Source organism: Herpailurus yagouaroundi, unplaced genomic scaffold (genome assembly GCF_014898765.1).
Source record: "Herpailurus yagouaroundi ecotype Mexico unplaced genomic scaffold, PumYag 186, whole genome shotgun sequence".
Taxonomy (NCBI): domain Eukaryota; kingdom Metazoa; phylum Chordata; class Mammalia; order Carnivora; family Felidae; genus Herpailurus; species Herpailurus yagouaroundi.
In genome coordinates, this window is record NW_024412417.1 from 48,864,384 (window position 1) to 48,877,005 (window position 12,622).

At 59.7% G+C, this 12,622-nt stretch overlaps 1 protein-coding gene across 3 annotated transcripts in view; it reads right to left on the reverse strand.

The window, feature by feature from the left end:
• Nucleotides 1-329: 329 nt before the first annotated feature.
• The window catches only part of ZFTRAF1 (zinc finger TRAF-type containing 1), a 15,925-nt gene continuing 3,632 nt past the window's right edge, over nucleotides 330-12,622 (reverse strand). For all 3 annotated transcript variants that reach the window (XM_040494779.1, XM_040494778.1, XM_040494780.1), the window contains 3 exons: nucleotides 3,683-3,921; nucleotides 2,686-2,897; nucleotides 330-1,088 (listed from right to left, as the gene is read on the reverse strand). In XM_040494779.1, the coding sequence (XP_040350713.1) occupies nucleotides 697-1,088; nucleotides 2,686-2,897; nucleotides 3,683-3,921 (843 nt within the window). In that variant the 3' untranslated portion in view covers nucleotides 330-696. The remainder of the gene's footprint in view (nucleotides 1,089-2,685; nucleotides 2,898-3,682; nucleotides 3,922-12,622) is intronic.

The window sequence follows — 12,622 nt, forward strand, 5'->3', positions numbered from 1 at the left end:
GTGTGTGTGTGTGTGTGTGTGTGTGTGTGTGTGTGTGTGTGTGTGTGGTTGCGCGCATCTCTGGAGCAGCTGGTGTGTGTGTGGGTGTGTGTGTGTGTGTGTGTGTGTGTGGTTGCGCGCATGTGTGCGCTGGGGCTGCTGCAAGACCCGGGTCCTGCTTGCTCCCCTGCCCAGGCCTGTGACAGAGGGGGCAGTGTCTCCGAGTCTCTGGCGGGGGGCGTGCATGGAGGCGTAATAACAAGGACCTGCGGGCTCTGACCCCCAGGCCAAACCAAAGCTCCCCTGATGTCCAATTACAGCCACACCTTTCCCTCGAACAAAACAGAAAGTAGGAAACAAGGGTGCCTTTTTAATTGCAATCAAATATGCCGTCTGAAGTCAGCGTGCTCCCTGAGCCCGGCCCAGGGGCCGGGCGCAGCCCAGAGCAGATGGTGCGCCTCACTGCGCCACGGGGGCCAGGGCATGGCCACGGGCTTAGCCCCATTGTGTCCCTGAGCCACCGTCTCCTCTGCAGGTGGCCCGGCCTCCGGTGCCTGGGACAGGGGAGGCGGGGCGGAGGGCGAGGTGAGAGCACTCACACCTTCGCACACGCATGCAGACCTTCCCAATGTTTGCATCTGTTCCTTCTCCTCTGCTAAAACGGTCAGACGGCACTGCGAGGCCGCTGCGGGGCAGGCGCGGGCAGCACGGCGCCGCCTACTTCTGTATCTGGAACAGGAAGAGCCGCAGGTTGATGTTCTTGGCGGCTAGCAGCTTGTTGCACTCCACAGAGTCGACGATGGGCAGTGGCACGTAGTCCGTCTCGTTGCTCTCGTTGGTGAAGACAAAGTGGTAGATGACGGGGCTGATCTTTACATCATCGTACGGGCCCTTGAGCAGCAGGAAGGAGCACTCCAGGGGCGCCGTGACCTTGCTCTTGAGGAGGAGCTGGAAGGAGAGTGTGCGCTTGCATGACAGGTTGGGGTTCCGCTCCGAGTCGTTCACGCGTGCCTTCAGGACCCACGTCTGGTTCAGCACCGTGAACCTTGGCGTCTCGTAGTACAGGCGCGTGATGAAGTCATCTGTGCGGTATGGCCGAAACTGGACCTCTGTGGAGACAGACAGGCCGGGAAGAGCCGGCAGTCAGTGTGGGTGGGGCCGGGTGGCGGTGCCTTCCGAAGGCCGAGGATGCAGGCTCAGCCAGGGAGGAAGGCGACTTACCAGGAGGACACAGCGTGCTCTGCTTGTCACAAGGCAAATCAAACGCAATTATGGCAAATGGAGGCGCACACAAGCTTTGGGGGAAACAACTACAAACAGAAGTAACACGCATTAGCTGCAGGGAGTCCAGAGGCTGAAAGAAGTGAGCGGCCCGACCCCCGCTGGCCTCCCTCTTCGCCTCCCCCAGGGCCCAGCCCAGGCAGAGGGAGGCCCACCCAGGGGCGTGGGTAAGCAGACACACAGACAGGATGCGTTCTGAGAACAAGTGCACTTTATTGGTTCTGATACAGAGCTGCCAGAAAAGCCGGCGGGCGGTCGGGCAGGCAGGCAGGTGGCACGTGAGCCCGCACGGGGCGCAAGGCAGAGCGCTGGCGTGTGGCCCAGTGCTGGGCTCCTGTGCTGTCACACAGTTCTCTCAGCACAGCCCGGGGCCCACGGCCCGCGAGTCCCTCCATGGAGGTGGCCAGTCCTTCCTGTGTGGACGAGGATCCCTGCCCAGCCACCGCCACAATCATGATGCCTTGGCCTGCCCAGACCCACAAGGCCCGGCCCGGACTGTTTGTGCCATGGCGCCCACCAGGGCAGCTGAGGCTGCAACTAACCAGGGGCCATGACCTGCTGCTGCTGAGGCTGCTGGCCCTCGGCCTCCCGGGCCTGTGCAGGCCTACACCTAGCCAAGGCCTAGTCCAGGCAGCATGGTGTGACTGGTTGCCTGCGACCGCCCTTGATGCTCTGAGCCGGCTGCCTGGTGTGGGCTGAGTAGTAGAGGGTCGTAGTCTCCCTGAGTGGCCCCAGTGGCAGCAGGTGCTTCTCGCTGTTCTCTGTGTCTGGACCAGGCTTTGGCCTGGTTCCTGCTCCCCAGCATGTCCAAAGGCAGTGGCCGTGGCCAGGAGAGCCCATGAGATCCAGTGGGCCCGAGTGCGGTCCAGCCTGCCCGTCTCTGGGCGTCCACTCCCGGCTCTGCATTTTGAGCCGGGCACCCTCAGCTCATTCAGGAGCCCCGCCCCTGAGCATCTTCTCGATGGCCTCAGGAAGCCCTAGGCCACTGCAGTAATTGCCTGCAGGCAGGACCGGATGTGCTGAGTGCTCTTCTCGCCTTTGGCTCCACAGGACAGGCCTCTAGCTCCCGGGCCCTCCAAGACACACCCACCTTCTGCTTAGACCCTGACTGTCCCAAGGCTGTGCAGCCCCACGCCAGTAGGATGCCACGTCATTAGGGTGGCAGGGCCGGGGAGGGGAGGACAGGTGAGAGGGCCTCTGAGAGCCATGCAGGTGCCCCCGGGGTCCTGCCCCGGCCCATCCCCTGCTCAGCCTCTGGCACATCTTCGCCCCCAAGGTGTCTTCCCATTCGCCAAAAGCTTGTCCAGAGCCTGGCCATCCAGCATGGCCTGTGCTCGCTGCTCAGAGCCCACTGCTCCCCAGGCTCCCAGCGGCCGCACCCCCCCTCAGCCTGTGTGGCATGCAGTGGGCCGTGGGGCGCCTCACCTGTGTAACCGATCTTCTCAAAGCTGAGCAAGCTGAAGATGCTGTTGTAGAGCTGCATCTCCTTGCGGTGGCTCTGGTCCATCTCGTCTAGGATCTCCATCAGCTCGTTGCCCGTCTTGGTTGGGTGGGCGCATGCAGCCTCATGCACCGTCAGCTCGTGGAAGGGGCCATGCCACGGGCAGCCGATGCGCTTATATTTGCACTGGGTCACCCTAGGGAGGAGGCGAGCACCGTGGTCACGGCCTGCGCCCTGCGGGAGGTGGCTCTGCCCAGTGGCCTCCAAAGGTGGGCCTCTGCCTAGCCCTGCTCATATACAGACTACCCCCCGAAGGCCATTTTCCCCATGTGCCAGCTCTCAGGAAGGGGTCAGAGTGTGTGTGAGAGAAAAGTAGCACATGAGAGCTGTGGCTACACAGGCCACCTACACCCTTTGCTGTGAGAACTCTCTCTCCTGCTTAATAACAGTGGCCACTGACCATGGTCTTGCACCCCATGCAGCTTCACGCCAAGCGAGGCTCGGTGGCCTGGCCCCACTGGCAGATGGGCAGTGTCAACCAGCAGGGGCTGGGTGGGGGTGCCCGTGCAGCTTCACACCAAGTTCCTAGAACTTGTCATGCTCTCCTGGGCCCCAGGATGCCAAGGACAGATAGCCTCTAAGAGGCCACCATGCAGCCAGAGAACCCTGGAGAGCCAGGGTGCTGTCCAAACAGGCACTGGGTCCAGATCCAAGCCCCCTGCCCTCTGTGGGGCCCCACCCCCACCCCCACCCCCACCCCCACCCCCAGCCCCTCGAGGGCCTGGGTCCTGTGTAGCTCCACCCTAGCCCATTCCTTCTAGGCTGTCACCGGGCCATGTGTGCAGAACCCAAGGCCAGGGCAACACAGCCAGAGCATCCCACATGCTGCGGCCTCGCCTGCACCAGGGTGGCCTCCAGACCCGTCCTGGGCCCCACACGCGTGGCTAAGCCTCTGGTGGGCAGGCCGGCCCAGGCGGTTACCTGTCCTGGCACTCCTCTTTCTGGTGCCTCTCCAGGAGGGAGCGGGGAAACTGGCGCAGGCAGAAGCCACACTCGGAGGGCAGCTCGCTCACGGCTTTCTCCACAGCCAGGTTGCGGCAGCAGAGGCTCTTACTGATCTCACAACGACAGTTAGGGCACGTGGCCTGCTCCTCCTTCAGCCGGGCATCTGCTAGTAGGTGGATAAAACAGCCAGCGCACATCAAGTGACCGTTAGTACACTGCGAAGAAGGAAAGGGAGATGAGCTCACAGACTTGCAGGACGTGCACACACGCACGCACCAGCATGCCCTGCCAGCTCCAGCTGCAGAAGGGACTGCTGGCGAGGAGAGGCACAGGCACGCTGTTGTTTAGCAAACAGAGCCACTGCTCAGGTAGGACAGGCCTTTTTCCTGGAACACTGCAAAGACACGGCCGATGGAGCTCCTGTGGAGAGGTGGGTGACTCAAAAGTGGCCCCTGGTGGCTTACAGAGGTAACAGATCTCCACCGAGGCAGGCCCACTAGTGGTGATTGGTTTGGCCACACTGGGGCTTGAAGCCTGGCCTCTTCCCATCCCAGGAGCTAGGGACTGCCTCGAGAGTCCCCTAGAGGCCCTGATTTCGGGACGCCTACAGGAACACAGGCTCTTGTCTGGGCATGGCTGTGGCACTTGGCCAGCAGCTGTCAAGTGGGGCAGTAGACACTGCTCCCCTGTGCTGGCGGCTGGGGGCCTGGCCCCTCCACTCCAGCCCTCCTTGGCCAGCACTGGTGAGAGTGTAGTTGCCACCCACGCAGTAAGGCTGGCTACCGGCAAGGGACTTCCTAAAAACTGCACAGAGCTGTGGCAGGTGAGGAGGCCCAGCTGGCCTGGGACAAGGATGTGTGGGCACAGTGCATGCCTGGAGGGGAGAATGGGAGCTGCAGGCAGGGCATATCACTGAACTAGGTCGGTAGGAGCCGGGCCCCCTCGTTTTGTGAACCCGCAGATCTGAGGCCCAGACACTGTCTGCCAGCAACCTGCGCCTTGCTGGGAGTCCTTGCGCATGTGGGCAGTGGGCTGCCTGCTGAAGTCCTGTGTTGGGTCTCTGACTGATTCCACACATACCTCCTGAGTGCTCACTTGGTGCCGTCAGGAGAGATACACAGGCTGTGGGGTTGGCCCTCCAGGGGCTCCTAGTAAGAAGGGCAGGAGAGGCCCACAGAGAAACCGAGAGACACAAGAGCAAAGACTTGAGCTGAGTGTCCCCTGAGGGCAGACACACCTTCCCTAGACCTGATCCTGACTAGTAAAAACCTGCAGCGGCAGATGGGGAGGAGCAGAGGTCAGGGAACATTGAGGGGACACATGGGGGTTCTGCCAAGGGTGGCTGGATTTCCACTTGGAGACTCTCCCACAGCCAGCTGGGGGTAAAGGGGCAGACAGCGCCATCAGAGGTCTCGCCAGCAGCTAGCCTGGGCTCACCAGCTGTGGCAAACCTCCAAAAAGCCACTGGGCCACAAGCTTCCCTTGAGGTCCAGGACCCTTCTGGGAGGGGGGTGCAGTGCAGTAAAGGCCTGGCCACATCCACACACACGGGGTCCTCAGTAAACACCCGCTGCCATCCCACCACTTCAGGGGTCTGTGCACCCAGAGCTGGGGAGCTAGGGTAGGCTGTGAGCTCTTGGCACCCATATGCCAGGCCTGGGGTCTAGTGAGTGGTGGGACTTACGTGCTGAGGACCGGCGGGGGTAGGCTGGTTGGGGACAAAGGCCTCACACGTTGAATCCGTGTCCACACAAACACCCCACAGATTATGTGCACTAAAATCTCAATTTCTAAGGTCAAAAATTAAAATGTGCAAGATGTGGAGGAGGCGCTGGCTGGGCTCAGGTTTGGAGGAAAAGGGTCTGATGGGGGTGGGCCTGTGCCAGCACTGGACACACAGGCTAGGTGCAGAGTGCTGCTGGCCCAGCCAAGGGACAAGCCAATACCCACATTCAGCCAGCACTTTGCCAGTTACCCAAGGGATCCGAGAAGTAGTTGGGAAGGGCTGAGGCCTGCTCACAGGAGGAGCAGGCTGGAAAGGCAATCTACCCTGTCTACTCCCAGAGGTCAGTGGAGAAGCCAGAGATGCGGTGACTGGAGAGGAGGGGGACACAGATGCCATAGGCCCCTGCCACCCTGTAGGAGGCACAGAGACCAAGGGCCTGGGGCATACCTTTAATCACAGCCCCCACCGCGGGCCTGAGCCCGACAGAGGCCTGGGTTCGCCAAACCCGAGCCCCAGAGAGAAGACTGCTGGGGTGTGCAGAAGGCATAGGGAAGCTGAACACGCGATCTAACTACTAACTCACAGGAGGGGGAGACTTCAGGCCGCCCCCTGGAAGGGAGGCCAAACCACAGAGAACCATATTCAGTGAAGCCACGACCAGTGCCTGGCACCCTCAATGAGAAAGCCTGGCCAGATGCACACTATGAGACCCTGCCCCCGCCCCCCCCCAGGGCCCCACACCACTCCATATGCACTCTAGTTCTCGATGCTTCCTGGTGAGAGGTTGCCCGGGCAGGGCTCAGCTCTGCAGTCACCACTGGCCTGAGCAGAACAGCGACAACACCCACCTGGCATCTCTTCTATTTCAGGGTGGCCCAGCTGGGGGGGTGTGGACCTGAGGGTGAGAGGCTTGGATGGCATCCTAAGACCTGAGGAACACCAAGGTTACCACGTGTGTGACTGCTCACCTCCCGGCACTGCCCTGAAACCCCGCTATTCTGAGGCAGAGAGAGGTGGCCTGCATACCCCTCCCAATAGGCCCCTCCTTAGAGCTCGGGGGCTGCAGGAACATCCAAGCTCTCACGCCAGCTCCCACCCCTTTCCTCCTGCAGCCTCTAGACCCAGCACGGGTTTAGGTGATAGGATTCCACAAAGAAGCACTGAAACTTGCCCTCCTTGGGGGAGAGGTAGGGCCCCTGCCCCGTAGATCCCAACAGCTCAGTTGAGAGCTGGAAGACAGTGAGCCAGCAAGATGCTGCAGCCCGGCCAAGAGACAAGCTGATACCCACACACAGCCAGCGCCTCACCAGGTACCCACGGGATGCTCCTGGGTGGAAACAAGGTGGCTGGCCTGGGTCCAGCTGACACCCAGCCCAGGAGATCTGTCCACAGCAGGGCAGTCACCAGGCTCCAGAGCCCTCCCTGCTATCCAGGCCCTCACTGTCCTCCCGAGCAAGACCCTGACTCCACATGCAGGCCTGGCCACATGCTAATGTAGACCCAGCCTCCTCAGTGGCTAGGCTGGACTGCACCTACCCTGATTTGCCCAGCCAGAAGCTGAGTCCCAAAGGGCTTTGCACAGTATCAGCTGCCTGCCAAGCCTTTGATGGACAGCCCCAGCCAGAACAGGCCAGAATGTCCCACTCTACATGCTAGAGCCAAGCTCCCAAGAGCCTGGGTACCCCAAGAAGCAGCTCCTGCAGCGCCCACCCGGGCTGCCGGTAAGATCCTGATGGGAGGAGGGGCAGGAAGAAGGGCCTCCCAACTCAGAACATTACAGAGCCTCCCACGACAGATGGTGGCTTAGACTCTAGCCTATAGCTCACCAGCAGCATAACCCTGGCTTGTTGCTTCCCTCTCTGGGCCTCACTCTACTTAGGCACAAAGAATGACAAAGACCGACTCACCTCATCATGTGGGGTGAGACAACACGTACCACAGCATGGCTTGGCCCCCAACACATGACAGGCACAGAATAAACACTCACCATGGCCATCACAGAGCAGAGCCTGGCCAGCCAGTCACATGGCCCCCACCTGCAGAGCCTCAGAAGGGACTCCTGGCACAGGTGTGCAATTTCAGCAAAAGCCCCTCCCTCACCCCTGAAGTCCCTAGCCCCATCCAAGCCACAGCAATCCCCTCCAAAGCGCTCCGCAAATGGCCCAGGAATGGGCATTTGTACCTGTCCCTGCAGGACATCACCCAGCAGTCCCTCCCTCTCTCTACCTGGGCACAGGCAGCTTACAGGCACCCAGGTCAGCTTCCCCCTGGGCTAAGGAGCTGAATGTACCTTCCAGACTCATGAGTGGGGAGCCCTGACCTCAGGCCTTGAGCTATGAGAGGGTCTTAGAAAACACCCAGCCACCCCACCCTGTCTTCTGGAAACCAAGCCTTGGTCAGTCGGCCTTTCAGGCCCTCTTTCAAGCCCGGCATACATCGTCCTCTCAAATCCTAGGCCCGTGAGAGCAGCTCACCATCAAAAGCATAGCTGAGGGCACTAACCGCAAAACTGCTCCTTAGCCCAGCTGCAGGCCCCCCTTCACCACGCCCATCAGGGCTGCAGGGCACTCCACACCCCCCACGTTTGGCCTGAGGTCTCCTCAATCTCTTAACTCAGGTGGCCTAAGAGGGACCTCACTGTGTCCAAGGAACAAAGGTGTTTTAGGTAAAGCCAGGACTCTAGCTCTCCGCCACATTTCTGGTTTAAGCCCCGGACCCTGGGCTCCTGTCATCATGCTAACCCCCGAGTCAGGACTGAGGCTCTTGCTCAGAATGTGGATACGCCCTGGATCAAAAGGCAACTCAAGTGACAAACCACCACCACGAAAAAATAAAACTTCTCATGTGGCCAGAGTCCAGAAACTTTGCCCTTTCTATGCTCTTGTTTCAGATACCTAGGCAGATACACTTCTGTAGCTCTTTTCTGCTACCTTTCTCACCTCAAGGCAAGAGCCAGGAGCTAGAGAAGAGAATCCCAGGCCAGGTGGGCAGGCAGCCCCGCAGGGGATCCCTTAAACATCATTTAGAATAGAGCCTGCAGCATCAGGCATGCTGACAGTGACGGGATGCCCCCCAAGGCCTGTGAGCACACTGGCTGGAGCCTGGACAGAGGTGGACCCACCCCCGTTTCCTAGGTTTTTTTTTTTTTTTTTTTACCAACGTGACTGCCAGTCAAGTATCCAGTCCCCTTGCGCCAGGGCATGAGGCAGGTCCTGGTGGAGACCGGAGGCCTGGGGGTGAGAGGCACAGCAAGACATCCCCTGTGCTCCCACAGGGCAGAAACTGGCAAGTGCCCCGTGAAGCGAGGACAAGCATCCTGTAGCAGGGAGAGACAATGGCTACAGAACAGGGTCACTGCCTCTGTAGGGCCCCAGAAGAGAAGTAGGAGTGGGGACGGGGCACGCAGGCGGAAGGGGCACAGGAGCAAAAGGCTGGAGGGGTGAGGTGTGTTGCTGGCAGGCCAAGGTCTGAGGCCAGGAGTGGTGGGCCAGAAAGCCAGTTGGGGCCACATCCTGTGAAAGACCCCCCTGCCTACTCCTTCACCCTGATGGAGATCACGGGGAACTTTTTCTGGCAGAGAGCCCAGCGAGGGGTTGGGAGAGCTTGTGGCCTCTCCCTCCAGATGCTGGACCACAGCTGAGGGCCTCGGTGATGTCTGCAGGGTCATACCAGGTGTGACACACAGAGGACACACTGGGCCTTGTGTGTAGGGTTGGGGGACAGCCTGGGAAGGAGATCAGGATAAGGTTGCATCTTCAATGCTCCAGTCACCAGAAAGGCTGCCTTTGTTTCCCCCAGAGGAGGCGCTCCCATATGCCGAGGGGGCCGGGTCACATCGCCCTGGCACCACGGTTCTGTATCTACAGCAGGTGCCTGTTGCTCACTCCTGCATGAGTGTCCCTGTTGCAACTCCAGTCCTCCTGCCCCCACCTGAGTGCTGCTGACTCTGGAGATGTCAGGCCAGTCACCAAGGACACACCCAACACCCACACAAAGAACATCAAAGCTAGCATCTGCTGAACCTACTCTGTCCTTGATCTGACCTGACCTACCTTAAAGTAGGCCATGGTGAAAACCATTTGCATGACTGCCTTGCTCTTATACGAAAGCAGGTTTCCCAGCCCAGGTGTGTGGTTTGATGTGCTAGATGTGTGGGAGAGCCAGCTGTGTGAAGCCAGGGGCTCAGGCTCCACAACAGCCGGAGAAGTCTGCTCCAGGTGAGCTCTTGCCACCACCAAGGCTCCCCTGGTGGCATGGATGTGGGGGCTGGTGGCCACAGCACTCTCAAGTTGCCACGCACTCAGCCAACTCCAGAGGCCCATGGAATTGTCCCATGAAGACCCAGCCAGGCACAGTGCACTGGGCTCACCATGGCCACTGGTAATTCTCCTCACCCCAGAGCTGGGCACCATCTGAGACAGTCCCCAGACGCACAGCGTGGCTGGTGCCTGCTCCAAGCTGTGTGTCCTGTTGGGAGTCAGGAGAAACGTTGCTGGTAGGAACAGAGAATGGAACACGTCACATGCCTGAGACCAGCCCACCAAAAAAGGACAGTCAACACGGCATACCAAAGAAGACTCCCAGAAATGGAGGGGCTGAGGCCAGGCCAAGAGATAATGGTCAGCAGTGGGACCCAACCAGGGACATGAAGAAGGTTAGGAGACAGCATGTATAGGGCCTACGCCATTTATGACCAGATCCTCCTGGGAGCAAACCCAGCTCATATGCATCCAGGCTCGTCCCCATCCCTACCCTCAATGTCCCCATCCAGGTCACATGCAGTGGGGAGCCACCAAGAAGCCTTCCTGCCTTCTTCCAGCTCATCCCTCAGGCCCCTCGTGGGCACTGCTATACATCCATGCCAGGCATGCCCCCACCCACGGCATGGCTTCCAGCAACCAAAGCACGTTCCGATCCGTGGCAGGACTCTAGTCAACCCTTCTAGAGCCAAGGGCTCTAGCACTGATCACATGTTCTAGAGCTTTCTCTAGGCATCCAGAGATGAGAGAGAAACAACTCCCTATCAAGGCCCAGCTGTCACTTTGGAAGAATGGAGGTAGGGCAGGGGCCGGTGCTAAAGCCTACAGTTCAGCGTCATGGTCTCTCCTTGCTCAGCAGGCCTGTTTCCAGGGAAGCTGCTGAGCAGAGCCCACTAGGTCATGGGAAGGCCACAGGTCAGGGCTATCTCAGCTCCTCTACTCTCTCCATCACAGCTGTTTAGCTGCCTGCCTCCAGTCTGCCCAGGACGGAGCTCAGCTCCCAGCACACTGCAGGCCGGTTTGAACCAGCCAGGCTCAGAGGCCCCATCACCGGGAGCTCTGGCCAGAGGCACAGCTTTGGCTCTCTGTGCTGAGTGGACCAGGAAGCAGCACCATGTGGCCTGTCATCGTGCCAGGGCCAGGTCTAGCCCACTCACAGGACGGGGGGGAGAACCCCAAATTCCCCCTGGGACCCTCCCCCACAACCCATCATTGGCTTGGCTTTTTTGGGCTCTCATTTAAGACCCAAGGAAGGAAGACTTCTTCCACCTGAGGGGATCAAAAGGTCACCGGCAAGGAGAAAATGGGCTGGAGAGGGGACAATTCCTGAAGGGTCCCTCCAAGGCTGAGAGTCCATGGCAAGTGCTCCTCCAATTGGGTCAGAAGGCCTGTGGTATTCCTGAGCTAGGGCCTCTGGCCAGGAGGTTAGGCAGAGAGCCAGTGCCCTCATCCCAAAGAACTCAACCCACTTCCCTGCCAATGCCTTCTCTTTCCTCTGTCACCTGGGTACACCAGGGTCCTCCTAAGCTACGTCATGCCAAAGCAGGAAAGGATTTGGAGATCTAGAGGCGGGGGAAATGGCAACCCAGGTTAGCCCGGTACTGCTTACTACTAAAACGGCCCTCTCGCCCATGGCCCCCTGTTTGAGTAACAGAACAAAGCCCCATCAGCCATCACCAGTCCTATAAGTGCAAAGAAAGGTGACTGAGAACCTGTTCCATTCCTCAAAAGGATTCTGGGAGGAAGCCTATGAGAGGGGTGGGGGTGGGGAGAGAGACAGGTGGACAAAGAAGAGAGCACACTGTAAACTAATTCTAGGGCCAAGGTGTGGCCCCTGCTGCTCTGTGATGCCCATGTAAGATCCACCTGGGCCAAGTCCCCTCTCTGATGGCTGTGGCTGGTTAAGGACGGAGTCAAGCCAACATTCTGGATTCTCAGATGGTAAAAGGAGGGTGGACACACCTCCTGGAGTGCTGGTAGCCTGAGAAGCCAGGCCTGGTGTGGGTAAAGTAGGAAGGGGTGGGAATCTAACTTAAGGCATAGCATATACAGAAAGCATAAGGTCAGCCTGGAAAGAGAGGAGGGACCCAGACTGTGGGGTTTGATGCAGGTAGTTCACCCAGAGGAAGAAATGAGGGGAAGGGAAAAGAGGTGATCCACTCCTTTCAATTCTCTTCCAAAATGAAAGGCAAAGAGAGTTCTTTCAATAAAGAGGTAGAAGGTACATGACAAGAGCTTGAAGGCAGGTTTCGGGGGTGTGGCTACTAAAAGAATAGAGAAAGAGCTGTTGAGTGAAGAGGAAAGACCAGGGTCTCCCCAAGCCCAGGGAGCTCAAGAATGAGGGGAGCAGGCTGGGGGGAGGGGGGGGGCTGGGGGAGGGGGCGGAGGGAGGAGAGCGAAGGGGCGCGGAATGTGGGTATCTGTCACCAGCTTTCCCTGGGGGCAGCTTGAGAGGGTGAGCTGGGGAGTGCTGAGGTGGGGGCAGTGGGGAAACCCGGAAAGTAAAGAAGCGAAAGATTCCGATCTGGGAACAAGAGAAGTCAGTACAAGAAGCTGGTTAGCAGTAGGAAATAAAGTGCTAACAGAAGGAGAATGTAAAGCTTCCGAAGAGCCGCCGGTATCCCGACTGCTGGGCCCCGGAGCTCAGACCTGCCTTCCGAGGATACGCGGTGCCCAGGGAGGGGGGCGGCCGCGGCGGGGCTGCAGCCGGGCTGGGTCGGGGTCGGGCCGGCGGCCCTACCTGGTACACGGAGGCCTTAGGCAGGTCCAGGCAGACGGTGCAGCACAGCACCGAGTAGAGACGCTCCTCCAGCTTCCCGCTGCCCGCCGCCGCCGCCGCCGCCGCCGCCTCGGCTGCCTCGGCCGCCCGCAGCCGCTTCTTGGGCGGCGCGTCGGGGTCGCCGGCCGCCTCCTGCAGCTGCCGGGCGCCTG